This window comes from Urocitellus parryii, chromosome 7, assembly GCF_045843805.1.
Source record: "Urocitellus parryii isolate mUroPar1 chromosome 7, mUroPar1.hap1, whole genome shotgun sequence".
Taxonomy (NCBI): Eukaryota; Metazoa; Chordata; class Mammalia; order Rodentia; family Sciuridae; genus Urocitellus; species Urocitellus parryii.
Window position 1 is genome coordinate 148,163,980 of NC_135537.1, and position 17,346 is coordinate 148,181,325.

The following is a 17,346-nucleotide window of genomic DNA, read 5'->3' on the forward strand; positions in this document are numbered from 1 at the left end:
CTCAGCAAATTACCTAGACTCTGTCTCAAAAAACGGCTAGGGATCTGTCTCAGTGGTAAAGTGCCCCTAGGTTCAATCCCCAGGACCCCCCCAAAAAAAAGAGCAAGAAAAAAATACTTTTACAAGATAAATTTTATAATTCTCCCAAATTAGCAAAGGTTCAGTGACAGTATTCCATGATTCATACTACAATGTGAATGACTGATAGGCAAAATTTATCTACACAGATTACCTCTTTAAAAGAAATGGGTGAAATTTTTTTATATCTTTATTTATTAATTTTTTTATGTGGTGCTGAGGATCAAACCCAGTGCCTCACACATGCCAGGCAAGTGCTCTACCACTGAGCTACAGCCCCAGCCCAAAAATTTTTTAAAGAAATTTTTAAATTTTTAAAGGTAATCCTCCAGCCCAGTTTTAGATTAAGGAGCTCTGTATATTGAGGGGCTTCTATTTGGCACATTATTCCCATCTATATCAAAATCCTTGCTGACTTCTAAAAACAATAACAGCTATTAGGAGTTACATTCCTAAATAAATATGTCAGTTCCACTACCTGCTCTTAACTTAGGCAAGTTACTTAATTGCTCTATGCTTAGTATTCTTATCATAAAATACAGATAACGTCAACCACTTCACTGATTGAAAATGAAAATGTACATCAAGGGCTTAGTGCAAGGCCTGACATACAGCCAATGCTCAAAAAGTGGAATATGATGTTATTTCTATGCCATTTCACTGTGGATCAGAAACAGGGTGGCTGAATGAGGGTGGATAAATCAGAGCAAAGGTTGTTTCACTTAGAAATGGTCTACATATCTTAGCAATCTAGTGTTGGCTCAGGGATCATTATGGGAAACATATTAATAATATGTATGAATGACGAAGCTAGATTAAGGTGAAAAACTTAGCTATTGCCTAACCACTTGCAAGCTACTTACTTGTGATTAATAAGGTAGCTATAAAATACTATATTTAGAAAGCCAAGAATAGTAACATAAAAGAACTTAAAAACAAAAAATCCTTAAGAGAAATATATATGCTCATTTTAAAGAATGTGAAATAGCCCTTTGAGAAAAAAGAGGACTTATCACCCTTTGAAGAAATGCTGAGAACGTGACTGCAGAAATGAGCACTCTTGTCAAGAAGCCCCATTTGGGGGAAGGATTTATCTGTTCATCATCTACAATCTCTTCCTAGAAGATGTGCTTTTATCACTCTACCTCCTGCTTGGAACTAAGGATTCAATTTGACAATGCAAAATCTCTAGAACAAGAGGCTGAACAGCGGCAAATTGGGAAAAAGAAGAAACAACAGTAGTGTTTTCTTTTCAATTTTAAAACTCTGGTCCAAGTCTCAGGCTTGAACTTGAGAACATTTCCTTTGTCCTTTCTGTTGCTCCTGGAAGAAGGCTCCAGCCTCCTGACTGTGCTGGGCGCCATCTTTAATGATGATATATGGGGGTTCTTTCCTTTCAGCACTGCTGGGGGGTCAAACACATGACACCGCCTGCCTGAGTATCAACAAGCGAATTATAAACTGTGTCAATCCGAGTTAATGCAAAGCTGTAATCCTCTTTAACAAGAGATCAAATCACTGCCATGAGTTATGTTCGTTCTGTAATCTGATAAGGAAGAGGGAACCACTAATAAAAGAGTAATGGGAGCCTTTAATGATGCTGGTAAAAGGTAGCACCAGTTAAAACATCGCTCTTGTTCCTGCTGATTAGATCAATGTTACATATTTGCCCAGACTTGTTTCACCTGTCAGAATAACCTGTGCCTTTTTAGGAGATAAGAAGCCTCACAGAAAACATCTGTATTTTAACCATTCTTGCCTGAGAATTTTTAACCAACGGAAAATGCTCTATGAGGGTATTTCTGGGGTTGATATTGGTGTGCTCTGAAATGCTGAGCAAGCTACACGAGAACAGTCCACCATGAGTAGTGCGTCTATCTATCAAACAGAGGTGAAGCAGGCAGGGAGAGTAAGAATAGTTTTGGCAGCCTCTGGGCCACTAACTGGGGGAAAGGAATGCCATCACAGTAGAGTGGCAAATATGCCCATATTTAGGGTGCAGACCCATACACAAAAATGGCAAGCCGAAGACAAATTGCCTGTACAAATTCTATTATACCAAGGCACCTCAAGAACAATGTGGCAGTGATGTTGACAAAGCACTTTACAAGACCAGATTACATTTGTACGTTTCTTTTCTAAAACTCCAGATGTAAAACAATAATGCATTTGATGTTTAGTACTTATCAAAGGATCCTCTCCTCTCCTTGTTTTTTTTTCCCCCCCATAAAGCCAGCAGCTTTATGAAAGGAGTAAGAAGGCTAAGTTCTATTTTGGGGGAGAGAATGGGTGCTCAAATTGAAATCCTTCCTGTTCCTATTGAGAATTTAAGTTCTTAGCAAAGGAACGGAGTATCTCTAAAATATTCATGTTGCTACCACTGCTGAAATAAGGGGGAGAAACTGCATAGAAAAATACAATAATCTACATATTTTATGGACAGTATCAGAATCAAATTTATCTGACAACCCTCTGTGAGGCAGCAGTTAGTTCAAGGTAAACCTCAATTTTCTCTGGCGCAAATTTAGCAGGCTGCCATCACTAAGACCTTCCCATGCTATTCTCCACACCAACACAGAAAAAGGCTGTACTGGGTTTCCTTTCCCAAATCGTTGCCGGTGACCAGTTTTGAGGAATAGTCTCTATCTCAGCACTGCTTCTTCCACATATCCCACCAGCATCTGACTATCAGACTTCCAGAAGCCCCATTTGGGGGAATCACAAAGAATTCACTTCTTTAAAACTGAACCTCAGAGGGTCTTTCAAAAATAGGCAGAAATCAGCTGATTATTTCCCTCATCCCCCAAATCTTCACTTTGTGTGAACCATAGTCCGAGATCATCTGCATTTTTTCAGGAAACTCCCTCTGGTCTAACAGAGCCCTGGGGGTTTTACATCATGTAAAGTAAGCTGTTTCTAAAATGTCCTTGATAAGCTTAGAATAACTTCAGCATAGATGTGAACAGTAACCTATACATCATGCAAGTAAAATAGTAATCTGCTCCTCATGGTGACAGTGTTTAGAGGGACTCCCTACCAGGGAGATATCAAGCCTCTCTCCTTCCAACCCTCTCTACAGAATCACAGCATTCCAATTTGTATCAGCAAAGATGATCCTGGGAGCTGAGCTGCCCAGTGCCAAGAATATCAAGGGGTTAGCAAAGTCAGTGATCATTTTGGGGATCATGGTACCTTCCTCCCTTGCAAGCTAACATATGACAATGAGCGAAACTGGATTTCTTTGGTTTTTCTCTCAATGCTGGGAATGTTCATTAGGCAGGCAACAAAACTCACCTATCTCATAATGGAGACAAGGCCAATCTACCAGACCAGGACTTATAAAGGGGTCAAAATTACATAAGACTTTCACTAACAAAAAGATTTGAAAGCATTTAAACCAGTATCCAAAGTATACCTAGAAAAAAATGCTCCCAAAGGGAAATTTGGTAACACAGGAACTAAGCTGGGCTACTTTGCATTTAAAAAGGGTTTTTTTTTTTAAATAGATCACTTGAAAAGAAAAATTCCTAGCATTGGAAAAGAATTTGTATCAGCAAACATTAACTAGATAGATAACACTACACAAAACACACCACAAGAGAAGCAAAATGAAGATGCCCCTGCCCTAAAGATCCTTTTAAAGACAGCACTTCTCCTCTCCCTCTTTTAATAAGAGCTGTGTTCCAGTTTCAATTCAGTTCAACCAAGTACAAATTTATGGAGCTCAAACTGGACAAGGGATACAGGAGACTGAAGGATGAGCACTAGGCCCCCCAAACCCCACTAGGCATTGATTTAATTTAGGTATATTTGTGGAAAAATAAAAACTCAAACCAAGGAACGACTAAGGAAAACAGGAGGCTCTCTCTCCAAGCCAAGGTCAGCTAGAACCACAGGGGAAGCTGCTTCTGGGAACAAGAAATCAAAAGGACAAGAAAGATCTTACCTATATGTTACCACAATTAAAAGGGAAGGAGCCTTACAAAGGAGCAGCCAGGTATTAAAAGCCAGTTTCCCATAGAAACCACGGAAGAAAGAGTTCTCATTTACATCTGCAGTGGAGAAATAATCAGAACTTTCCTGCCACCTTTCTGTATTTTACATATGTAATTTTCAAAAAGAAAACATTTTTCTGTTGAAATAAAGTAATACATGCTTATTGTAAAAAAATTCAAACACTACAGAAATACATTTAATAGGGCTGGGGTTATGGGTCATTGGTAGAGTGCTTGCCTAGCACGTGTGAAGCACTGGGTTTGATCCTCAGCATCACATTAAAAATAAATAAATAAGAGTTACTATGTCCAACTATAGCTAAAAATATATATATTTTTAAAATATATAAGAGGGGCTGAAGATATAGCTCATTTGGTAGAATGCTTGCCTCATGTGCACAAGGCCCTGAGTTCAATTGCCAGCACCACAAAAAATAAAAAAAATTAAAAAATAAGAGAAGGTAAAATGTCTTTTATTCCACTCACCCAGTAATAAACATGCCAAGAGTTTGGTGTTATTGCTCCAGAGCTTCTTACTTTTTTTTTTTAATATTTATTTTTCAGGTGTAGATGGATACAACACAATGCCTTTATTTTAATGTGGTGCTGAGGATCAAACCCGGGTCCTGCCCTGCTAGGCAAGCACTCTACCACTGAGCCACAATCCCAGCCCCAGAGCTTCTTACTTTTTAATGACAACTAATATGAATGCATTCTCATGGAAAAAGACTAGAGAGAGCCAAAACACTGCTGGGCTCAGCGGTGCATGTCTGTAATGCCAGTGGCTGGGGAGGCTGAGGCAGGAGGAACATGATTCCAAAGCCAGCTTCAGCAACTTAGCAAAGTCCTAAGCAACTCAGTGAGACTCTGTCTCTAAATAAAATATAAAAAAGGCTGGGGATATGGCTCAGTAGTTAAGCATCCCTGGGTTCAACTGAAGATCTGTCTTCACCCCATTCCTCATCCCATACTTTTCCCCACAAGTAAACTCCCCTATCATTCTGATATGCAGCCTCCTAGGAGTTTCCCCAAGCATTCAGTGTGATATATACATACATAAGCACATATATAGATCTGCTGCATTTTTATCTTAAAAATATGATAGATCATATTGCAAACAGTGTGTCTTTTCCCAGGTAACAAAAGTACCTGGAGATCTTCCATGGAAGTACAGATATTACTTTAAAGGCACTGTTTCTATTTTTTTTCCCTGTCACTATAGATTTGGCATTCCTCATCTGAAAATCTAAAATTTTTAAAGTGCCAACATGACACTCCAATAATTTTGGGTTTTGGAGATTGTTTAAGGCCTTGCTAAGTTACCCAGACCAGCCTCAAACTTTGCAATCCTCCTGCTTCAGCCACCTAAGTTGCTAGAATTATAGGCATGTACCACCATACCTGGCTATATTGTACAGTTTTACTTTATCCTTTAATTATTTCTTAATCTCTTAAAATGATTTTACTGTGATTTATTTCCTTATTGATGGTCATTTGGTTTTTTTCTTTTTCAGTATTATAAACAATATTGCAATAAAGATTCTTGGTACAATAGCTGTTTCCTTAGCTCAATTTCTATGAAGTAGAGTTTTATTTTGGGGGGTGGGAGGCAGTTAACAGATAATAACCTTCCAAAAGGATTTTGCCAATCACATTCCCAACAATGTGATATGAAAGTATTCCCTCATACCATCGACAACTTAATAAGGGAAAAATGAAATCTCATTTTACTTTGCATTTCTTTGATTGAAAGTCTGACTTTTTTTGCTATTTAAGATTTGTATTTTATGATTTTTTAAACACTTTTTTTTCAACCTTTATTTATTTTTATGTGGTGTTGAGCATCGAACCCAGTACCTCACATGCGCAAGGCAAGTGCTCTACCACTGAGCTACAGCAACCACCCCTATTTTATGATTTTTAAATCTGCTTATTGACATGCTTTCCCTATTATTCTTTTGTTTATTTATTTATTTATTTTCTGGTGCTGGGGTTGGACCCTAGGGCCTCGGGCATGCTAAGTACGTGCTCTACTACTGACCGACACACTTCCAGCCTCTGCCTATTATTCTTACTGGGATATTAAGATATTTGTAAAACTCAATACATATGTAGAGAAATGTGTCATCTACTAAATTTTTTTGTTCCAGTTTGTCATTTTTATCTACTGTTTTTGATGTCTTTTCAATATGACTTTTCCATAGTCAGGTATATTAATATTTTCCCTTATGGTTTCTGGCCTGGTATCATGCTTATAAAGTTATAAAGCCATTATATACTTCAAAAATCATTTAAAAAAACTCTATCCACACACATATCCAACAAGAATGATATGTGTATAACTTAGCAAAACCAAAATTACTCACTTGAGGAAAAGTAGTATACACTGATACTGACATTCTAACAATAATGAATGTTTCCCATTTGTGGTGTACAAAACAGAATAGTACTAGATTCCTTCCTCAGTACAGGTGTCCCTCAGTATGAACAGAAGATTGACTCCAGGACATCCTTGGTACCCTTGGGATACCAAAATCCACCACTATCTAAGTCCCTTACATAAAATGGGGTAGTATTTGCATATAACCTATGTATATCCTGTAGATTAGATCATCTCCAGATTATTTATATTACTTAATATAATGTAAATGGTATGTAAACAATTATATACTATATTGTTTAGAGAATGATGACAAGGAAAAATCCATATGTGCTCGGAACACAATCCATTTTCTGAATATTTTCCACCCAAAGTTGGCTGAATGTGTGGATGAAGAACCCACGGACACAAAGGACTGACCATACTAGATTAGTTCCACTAACAAAGCAGGGCAAGTTACCACTGCCTAAAGTATCAATTTTTGCCTAAAGTTACCAATACTTACTGGCTTTAGAAGTTTTGATGCAAGGAGCAGAAAGAGCTAAGATCCAGTTACAGTATCCATAGTTGATCTGGTCTATTCTGATATGAAGCATAAGCAGTGATGTGAATGTAGCTTCTTTATGCTTAGGAAACACAATGAGAATGGAGTATACCTTGGTAAAGCTAAATGCTCAGTTCTCCAGCAACAACACTATTATTAAACTCCTTGTTAAGTAGCTAAACCAGCTAGAAAACAATGCTGATAATTAGGAATCATACCACAAAGGATATCCTTTTTTTCCCCATAAATTCAGAATGCCACAAGACTGCTACCTGACAAACAAATGCTGACCCCCTTTCCCTTGCTCACTGAACCAACCTGGCAATGTAATGCAGTTCTGGCCAATGAAAACCAAGAATAAGTCTGCAGGAGGGAATTCTGCAGGAGTTTTCACTTTTAAACAAACAAACAAAATGCCAAAAATATGGCTGGCACTATTATTTTGTATTCTTCTTGTCTTGGATACATATATTTGATGGCTGAAGTAGCAGCAGCCATCTTAGGAACACAGGAGAAAAATAACAGAAATTGGCCCTAACATCAAAGAGAAGAGAAAGCCATTGCCAACAACCACACAGAAGGATTCCACCAGAAAAATACAATCTTATTTACTTATGCCACGGCAGTCAGGTTTTGTTTCTTATAGACCAAGCCCCAAATAATACTAAATAGAATAGTCATTTTCAAATAATTTTATGTTTCACATATAACAGACCCTCAAAAATGATGAACAAATATAAGATTCTGAAAAACTAAGTACCTCTGAGGTATTGGGTGATATAAAAATAAACTACAACTAAGAATGACAAAAACTTGGGCTGGGGATATAGCTCACTTGGTAGAGTGCTTGCTTTGCATGCACAAGGCCCTGGGTTCAATCCCCAGCACCACAAAATAATAATAATAATAATAATAATAATAATAATAATAATAAATTTTTTTAAATGACAAAAACTTAATTTCTATATGATTTTCAAATACTGTATTCTAAAAGCAATCACTAGCTGAGTATGGTGGCACATGCCTATAGCTCCCGGTACTCAGGAGGCTGAGGCAGGAATATCCCAAGTTTGAGGTCAGCCCAGGCAACTTAACAAGATTCTGTTTCAAAATAAAATTAAAAGGACTGGGGATGTAGCTCAAAGGTAGGATGTTTGCTTAGCATGTGCATGGACCTGGGTTCAATCTCCAGTACTTGGTGACGGTGGGGGGGGGCGGGGGCGGGGGCAAAAAGATGGCAATAATTAAACCAGATTTATTTTATACCTCATAATAATGTAACCTTAAAGGATATGGTTTAGCTTTAGACAGCTAGTTCTTTTCTTATTGATGTAATTTTTTTATTGATGTAATCTAAAATGTACTTACGTTACTCTATAACTTTTAAATAGACTGAACCCAGAAATTTAGCAGAGAAAAAACCTAGCCCTACCTAAGCTCTCTCTTCCAAAGTACAGGAGAACATATGAGGTCATAAAGACAGATATAAAGGTACTCAGAACCACCCATAAGCTGTTTTATACTCAAAGCACTGAACAAACCAAAATGAAAAATAACAATTGTGTTTGCCTAAGCCTATAGATCTCTTTTCAAGCATAGGGGGAAAAAAATCTGATGCAATATGATGGCAATCTAAATACTCTCAAGTAAAAAGCAGATACATAATTTAAGGTTAGACAAAGCTGGCAAAAGCCACATGTACCTACTTATGACCAGTAATTTCACTTGGTAAATAATTATGCTTAAAAATATTATCATGGGGGCTGGGATTGTGGCTCAGTGGTAGAGTGCTTGTCTAGCATGTGTGAGGCCTTGGGTTTGATCCTCAGTGCCACATAAAAATAAACAAACAAAATAAAGGTTTTATATATATATATATATATATATGCATGGTATTAATTACAACAACAATTAAAAGCAATTTAAATGTCCCAACAGTCTGTGAGTAACTAAATATAAAAATACTATGTAGTCATTTAAAAGTTTTTAATAATTTTAATGACAGGAAAATGCTCACCATATATAAAATATTTATAATAAAATATAATTTCAATCATATTAAAAAAAAGAAAAGAAAAAGAACAACACTCTGAAAGGGAACTCAGACACTGAGAGGAAGTCACCTGAGATGTTAAGAGAGGTCATCCTGTGTTTGTGCATGTGGACTCATACATTTCCAGTTCCACATGCTAAGAGGGCCTGAAAACAACCATGGTCAGTTCCAGCATCCCTGGAAGCCAGGTCTTGGCTTCTAAAAACCATTATCCACTGAAAAAAAAAAGTGGGGGAAAGGGGTCCTTGGAGAAAGATTCCAGGATTGGTGCAGGGAAAGCAATAAGATAAACTTTGAACATCTTGTATCAGACAGAAAGGACGTACTCAAAGAATGATTGGGGATACATCAAAAGGCACAAGGCAACTTAAAGAACTTCGATTAATCTGGGGCAATTTTAGCATCAAAATAAATATAACTCATTGAATAAAACTGGAAAGAATAAATCCATATTGCTAAAAATGAATCAATAAATGGTACATAAATGTGGAAAAAGGGGAAGCCTTGTATTATGGTAGAATGCAATTAATAAATTTAGAAGAAATTATTCTTTATTTGTTCTTTTTAGATATGCATGACAGTAGAGTGTATTTTGACATATTATACATAGAAATTATTTTTTTTTAAAAATTACCAAAAAAGGTTACTTCTGAATTATAAGTTCTATATTTTCCTGTATGTGTTTTGATTGTTTCACTTTATAAAATAAGCATGTACCTACTTCTTTTGTAAAAACCCTTATAATCCTCAAAACTTTGGAAAAGATCGTGGAATGAGAAGGACATTATGATCCTATATACATTGATGATTATACTACAGGTGTGACTTTGCACCATGTACAGCCAGAGGAAGATGTTATATTCCATTTGTGTATAATGTGTCAAAATGCATTCTACTGTCACTATTTCATAATTAGAACAAGTTAAAAATAAAAAATAAATAAAAAGAAGTCTCAATAAACACAACAGATGCACATCTCTATAGCAATCTCTAGAGCCACTCTAAAGAGCATACACATAAAACCCCCAATGTATACAGCATGCACATGTGCTATCATGACCCTCTAGCCTAGAAAAGAGCTCAGATGCCCTAGGCAGGTGGACTAAAATTAAAAATAAAACCTAGCCCGACTCAATGGTGCACGCCTGTAGCTTGGGAGCAGCTTGGGAGGCTGAGGCAGGAGGATTGAGAGTTCAAAGCTAGCCTCAGCAAAAAGCGAGGCACTAAGAAATTCATTGAGACGATGTCTCTAGATAACATACAAAATAGGGCTGGGTATGTGGCTCAGCGGTCAAGTGGCCCTGAGTTCAATTCCCAGAACCAAAAACTAAAAAATAAAATTGAGCAGCAAAAACACACAGCCAACAGAGGTAGCATTAAGGTATATGGAAATTTTTGATTTGGCTTTACAGTAATTATGGGAGTGAAGAGATGTGACAAGGACCTTTCCTATGATGCCAATGACAAATGGTTAACTGATAAGAAGAAACAAGAGGGTGACAGGCTGTAGAACAGGTCAATATCAGGCTGTCATGAAGCCATTTGAGACATATAATTAATCTCTTACTTACCTGGCATCATCATTCATTGTAGTATGGTCAATAGGTGCCATGAAGCTCAGGAGCTTGCTAAGGACATGAAATCTAAACAAAGCAGAAAACAGGCAGCAACATTAGTAACTATTAACCTAGCAAAGGAAACATATTCTGTGAGTTAACAGACTCCAGAAATGATTATAGGGGCAGTTGGCTCCAGAGAGGAATAGGGAAAAATTCATAGGCACTTGCCATGCACAACTATATTTTCCCCTTTTTCTTTAATGATTTAGGAAAAAAAGTCTGATAACAGTTCATTGTAAATGACAATGGTTCTGCACAGATCCATTTATATCACAGCTCTAAAAAAGCAGATACACTTGTGCCTCTCAGCAATATACAAACTCTTAAACATTATTCCAGACAAAAGTCAATGACAACTTGACTCTCCCATTTTCCTCCTCTAAGTACATCTTAATCATTTCTCACGTCATTAAAGTTACCTGCTGGCAACAGCACAGGCAGTGGGATAACTCCTGAAGGCAAACCTCACCAGCGCCATCACTACTGGTATTGGTTCCCTGAGTGAGAAAAGGCCCCTAAGACTCAACACCATCATTTCCATGCACTAGCTCCACTGGGTCTTTCATTTCCCCATCTTTAAATTAGGGAGCACAAGTGAGTTCAGAACAAGTTTTAGTTCAAGATCTTTAGCAGATGTGTTATGAAAATTTAAGTTATTACCTATATTTCCCACCAACAGAAAAAGGCCTAAGAGACTGTATGACTTTATGCCATCAAATTACACCAAAGAAAATTCAGTAAGGTTACTCTTACTGTTCATCAGAATGCAAGAGGCTTGTATGACTATATAAATACATGTATACATATATATTAAAAAAAAAAAGCTAACCAAAACCCCTCTACTTGGGCAAACAGTATCCATAAACAAAAATATGATAAATATTTTCACATGCACAATGTTTTACAGTTTCAGAAACATTTTAACACATACCAAATAATTCAATCCTATACTGTACCACTCAAAACTAAGATTTCCAAATTTCATTTCTCAAGTAATGCTTTTAACAAAGGCTCCCTAGTTCAATCCCTATTACTGCCAGAAAAACAAATAGTGTTAAAATTTTGCTCAATCTAAGAGAATAGAAAAAGTATAAATTCATTATAGAAAATTTAGGGGAAAAATGCACACTTCCTCCACCTGTAGACAATTGTTGATATCGTTAGTTGTGTTTGTTTTACATACAGATCCTTTTATACACATGCGTGCGCATACACACACTTTCATAATCTTTTTTTTCCCCCCACTTAGCATTGTCCCCTGAATGGCTGCATACAATTCCAGAAGTGGAAGTACCATCATGTTTCTGAACATTTAAATTGTTTCCAATTTTTCACTTTTTATAAGGGAAATACACCAAAAACTCTTAAGTTATTCTCTAGTTTTACAAATTTATATATACTAAAAAAGTAATATGTAATTCTTATAATACCAAGACTCCAAATATGGAAATGTATAGAGACCTGAAAGGTTTCCTATAATTCTATCCTGAAGAAATAATTATTTTAATAATTTAAAATAATTAAAAATGTTACTTTGGTTGTAGCACTTTCAGTATTACATCCCACAAAACCATATATCACATTCCTCTCTTTTTTCATAGTTTCAGAGTATAATATAACTTATTCATCCTCCTGTTGATGGGCTGTCCCTTCCTCCCTCCAGGAGGAATCCAGGGGCACTTTACCACTAAGGCATATTCCCTGCCTTTTTTTTATTTTGAGACAGGTCTTCACTAAGTTGCTGAGGCTGTCCTTGAACTTACGATTCTCCTGCCTTAGTCTCCCTAGTCACTGGCATGCACCACCACGACTACCTAGCCTCTGCTCTTTTAAAAACATTAAACAATGCCAAAATGAAGAGTCTTAAACATAAATTATTGTATGTTAGATCATGTACTTCTATGAAATAAATTTTGAGACGTGAAACTGCTGAATTAAAATGTATGTATATGTAAAATTAAAAGACAGCCAAAATGACCTTCCAAAGGTTGTGTCAATGTATGAGACCATAAATACTTATATAACCTTTTAATTTAAATAAAGCATAAACGCTGTTAATTAAATAAATTTTTCAGCAGTTATGTGGTGGCTTGTGCCTCTAGTTCGAGCTTAAACATGAGGCAGAGTTGAGAGGTTCATTTGAATTCAATGAACCTTATTGAAGAACCTCACAAGACTCTGCCTGAAAAAAACTCAAAAATAGCTGGGTGCATTAGCGCACGCCTGTAATCCTAGCACCTTGGGAGGCTCAGACAGGAGGATGGCGAGTTCAAAGTCAGCCTCAGCAAAAGCAAGGCGCTAAACAAGTCAGTGAGACCCTGTCTCTAAATAAAATACAAAATAGGGCTGGGGATGTGACTCAGTGGACAATTCAATCCCCAATACAAAAAGAAAACCTCTCAAAAAAGAAACTCACTCTCTCTCTCTCTCTACACACACACACACACACACACACACGTATGTGTAAAGTGAGGATGTAGCTCACAGGTGGGGCACTTGGCTAGCATGCAGGAGGCCCTGGGTTCAATGCTTATCATAGCAAAAAAATAAATATGACATTGGTAAATATGACATCCTTGGGCTTCACCAAAATTTTATGTCCATCTGAAAAAATAATACGTACTCTCAGCTATGTCCAAAGACAGGTTTAATATGCTTTCTGGATAAAGTCACGGACTACTCTCTGGTTACTGTCAAATACTGTCATGTCACCACTAATCATATATGGCTACTGAGCATCTGAGCTGTAGTTAATCTGAATTGAGATACACTAAAATTTTATGACAAACACCAGATTTTGAAAATCTCAGACAAAAAAAATGGTGTGATGCATATTATTAATAACATCTAAAATCATAAATTATTTAAATCATATTTTTGATAACACTGGGTTAAATGAACTATACTATTAAAATTAAGTTCACCTGTTTCTTTTTACTTTTTTAAAGAGGCAATTAGAACATTTAAAGTTATGTATACATATTTTTGCTGGATTGTGTTACTCTAGAATACCTTTACACTCAAAACACAATATATTTAAGAACTATTAATTACATGATGAAGGACAGGTTTTAAGAAGTAATCAGATTAGGGGCTGGGGTTGTGGCTCAAGTGGTGGAGTCTCGCCTAGCACGTGTGAGGCGCTGGGTTGGATCCTCAGCATCACATAAAAATAAAGCTATTGTGTCCACCTACAATTAAAAAATAAATATTTTTTTTTAAAAAAAGAAGTGTCAGATTAAAGACAATTTTGTAATGTGTACTTATGTAATAGCATTTCATCTGTTCTCAGTGCTGTTGAGGATGGGTGCATATTTTGGTATTAGAACACCTTTTATCAACCATGCTAAGAAAACATAATTTTGTTGTGGAAGAACAGACCGACACAATAAAACTTCTTGCATATGTGTGTTGCTAGGATCACACACAGGGTCTCACACACACTAGGCACTTGCTGTACCACTGAGCTATACCTCCAGGCCTTGACATCTTATTATTAAAGGCCCAAGAGTTTAATACATTTACTTTATGACTTACGATTAAATCCCCATATATAATGCTGAGTAAAATACTGATAATTAATAATTACAACCATTTTCCAAGCCCCAAATATTTCTCAGCTAGCAAGTACCATGTCTAGTCTAACTAGGCTACATAATTGCATATTACCATTTAAACAGTTTCCACAAGATAACATTAATCTTTGCTATAACTTTTCTGGAGATCTTATCCTTCTAACACTATCATAAACAAAGAACAACTTATTCAATGGTGGACCTAATATCAGTGAGGACAGCTGGCACGCCCTACCTGTTCTTGAAGTCTCACTTAAGAGAATTACTTACAATATTCTCATTTAGCCTGACCCACTTAGTTTAATCCTTTAGGACAGGATGTTAAGGTAACCAGAAGGTTATTTTGGTGCCTGCATAGGCCAGTTGGTCCTGTCTGTGCAACAACTTAACAACCAGAGGTTAGCAGCACAGGCTCTGGAATCAGACCAATTAGTTCAAATCCCAGTTTGCTACTTACTAGCCCTGTAACGCTGGGTAAGTTACTTATCTTCTCTAAGCACTTTACATGAATTAGCTCATTTAATCTGCATAACAACCCTGTGAGATGTGACTTCAATTATTATACTCATTTCATAGATGAGGAGATTGAAGCACAGAGATGTAAAGTCACTTGCTCAAGGTCTCAAAGATAGAAAATGGAATTAGTTGGATTTCAAACCCAGTCAGTTTGGCTCCAGAGCCTGTATTCTTTTGGCTTCTGTATATAAACAGCTCAGCAGTGCCTGGTAGTGAGAAGGTGTCTAAGTGTTAGTAATCACTATTGCTCTCAGTAAGGATTCCTCTCTGATTCTGACTATATCCCTCACATTCACAGTCAGAGGGAGAGGCAGGTGAACAGGGATGACCACTCTTCCTCAGCACGCTTTTATAGAATCTTCTTCCTCTGTTTCATGTCTGCTGACATTCCTCAGGGTTTTATTCTTGTTCCTCTAGATTCTTGTCATATTCCACAATTAAACTGTTTCTGAACTTATAAACTAATAAATACCTACATCCTTCTCCTGACTCAATATTCCATCTGAAAACTTAGAGTTCTAAAAGACTGTGTCAAATGTAACATATTCTGAAACTGAATCCATTCTTACCCTCAAAAAAAAAAAAAAAAAAAAAAAACAAACAAAACTGAATTCCTCTCTGTAGAATAAATACTTCAGTGAAAAATACAAAAATCTATCTAGGACACTTTAAAACTTTGGAAACCATTCTAACTTTCTCACTTTCTTTGACCTCTTAAGTACAAATTACTCATCTGCATTATTCATCTCAGTCCATCGTCTCTTATTCCTTCCAGTCCTTGCCCTTAGAAATTTCTAGTCCATTTCTATGAAAACCCCAAAACTGTTTAAAATTCAAGAGTGATGACAATATTCCTCTGCCTAAAATCTTTCAGTCTACAAAATATACAATATACAATATAAAATCCAAAATTCTCCATGATCTAGCACTCATCTACACATATAGCCTCATCTCTGGCCATTCTCCCATATTCTATATTAAGTCTCAGCCAAAACAAATTAATTTCAGTTTCCCAAATGATTGTCCACCACTCTCTGCAAATGATTTTTTAAAATAAATATTAATTCTTAAGTTTTAGGTGGACACAATATCTTTACTTTACATTTATGTGGTGCTGAGAATTGAACCCAGTGCCTTGTGCATGCTAGGCGAGCACTCTACCACTGAGCCACAACCCCAGCCCTGCAAATGATTTTTGTAAATGATTTCCCCGTTTACTGAACTATCTCTTACAAGCCTCTCAAGTCTCAGCATGCAAGTTGAATCTTACAGAGTTTTCCTGAGCAGTCTCTGTTCTCTTGGGTGTCAGGCAGGACTGTCTCTAGGGTTTCACCATCTACAACAATCTACCATCGTCTTCAGAAGATAGGCACTATTACAGTCCCTAGACCTGAAGAACAATAAAACCATTCCTTATATTATAATGGTTAGCCTTTTCTTAAAATTATTAGTTGTTCAAAACATTACAAAGCTCTTGACATATCATATTTCATACATTTGATTCAAGCAGATTATGAACTCCCATTTTTACCCCGTATACATATTGCAGATTCACATCGGTTCCACATCCACTTTTTTACATACTGCCATACTAGTGTCTGTTGTATAGCCTTGATAAATAGAATGTCTGTCTCCTTCTTGCCTGTCAGTTGCCAGAATAAGATTTTTTTTTTTAAATTTTTTGAAGTTGCAGATGGACAGAATGCCTTTATTTATTTTTACGTGGTGCTAAGGATCGCACCAGTGCCTCAGTAGGCAAGTGTTCTGCCGCTGAACTACAGCCCCAGCCCCAGAATAAGATTTTAATGCCTCTGGATATCATGTGGATGTGGGGATTTAAACCATGACTAAGGGTTGGGGATGTGGCTCAAGGGGTAGCGCGCTCGCCTGGCATGCGAGCGGCCCAGATTCGATCCTCAGCACCACATACAAACAACGATGTTGTGTCCGCCAAAAACTAAAAATAAATATTAAAATTCTCTCTCCTCTCTCTCTCTCTTTAAAAAAAAAACAACAAAAAAAAACATGACCAAAATGCTCAAAAACAGAGACATGTAATTGCATTGAAACATAACTCTACTGAATAATTTAACAAGGTTATTTTCATAAATTAATATAATAAAGCAATTTCTATTAAAAGAAAAATCTGGTTTCCCTTTCAATCTGATAAATAACAATTTTGATAAATGTATTTATTTGGGAAACAACAGACTCTTGTTCTCCTAAGTTATTTGCCACACAGAAAAGTGCTGGCATCTTCAATATTCATCTCTTGCAGTGCTGGGGGTCAAACTCAGGAACTTGGGCATATTTAGCATGCATTCTACCACTGAGCAACACTGTCAGCCCCAGATTTCTTACTCTACATAATGTTTAAATTAAAGCCATTTCTCATTACCTGATGAGCATTTTAATTTTCCTATCATAATCATCCAAAAATACTTTCTGGTTGGCTAACAAGGCACTATTCATAGATAAGACTGGAATTAAAGAACAAAGTAGCACATCCTTCTCCTCAAAGAGTACACAATATAGCAACTTGCCCCAATACGTATAAAATTCAAAACAATGCAATATTGTTGAAAA

General features: G+C 36.6%; 1 protein-coding gene across 2 annotated transcripts in view; it reads right to left on the minus strand.

The window, feature by feature from the left end:
- The window catches only part of Aatf (apoptosis antagonizing transcription factor), a 111,726-nt gene that overhangs the window by 13,474 nt on the left and 80,906 nt on the right, over positions 1-17,346 (minus strand). For both annotated transcript variants that reach the window (XR_013343944.1, XM_026398013.2), the window contains one exon: positions 10,622-10,693. Coding sequence is in view for 1 of the 2 variants with exons in the window: in XM_026398013.2 (XP_026253798.2) it covers positions 10,622-10,693 (72 nt within the window). In the remaining variant the exon portion in view is untranslated. The remainder of the gene's footprint in view (positions 1-10,621; positions 10,694-17,346) is intronic.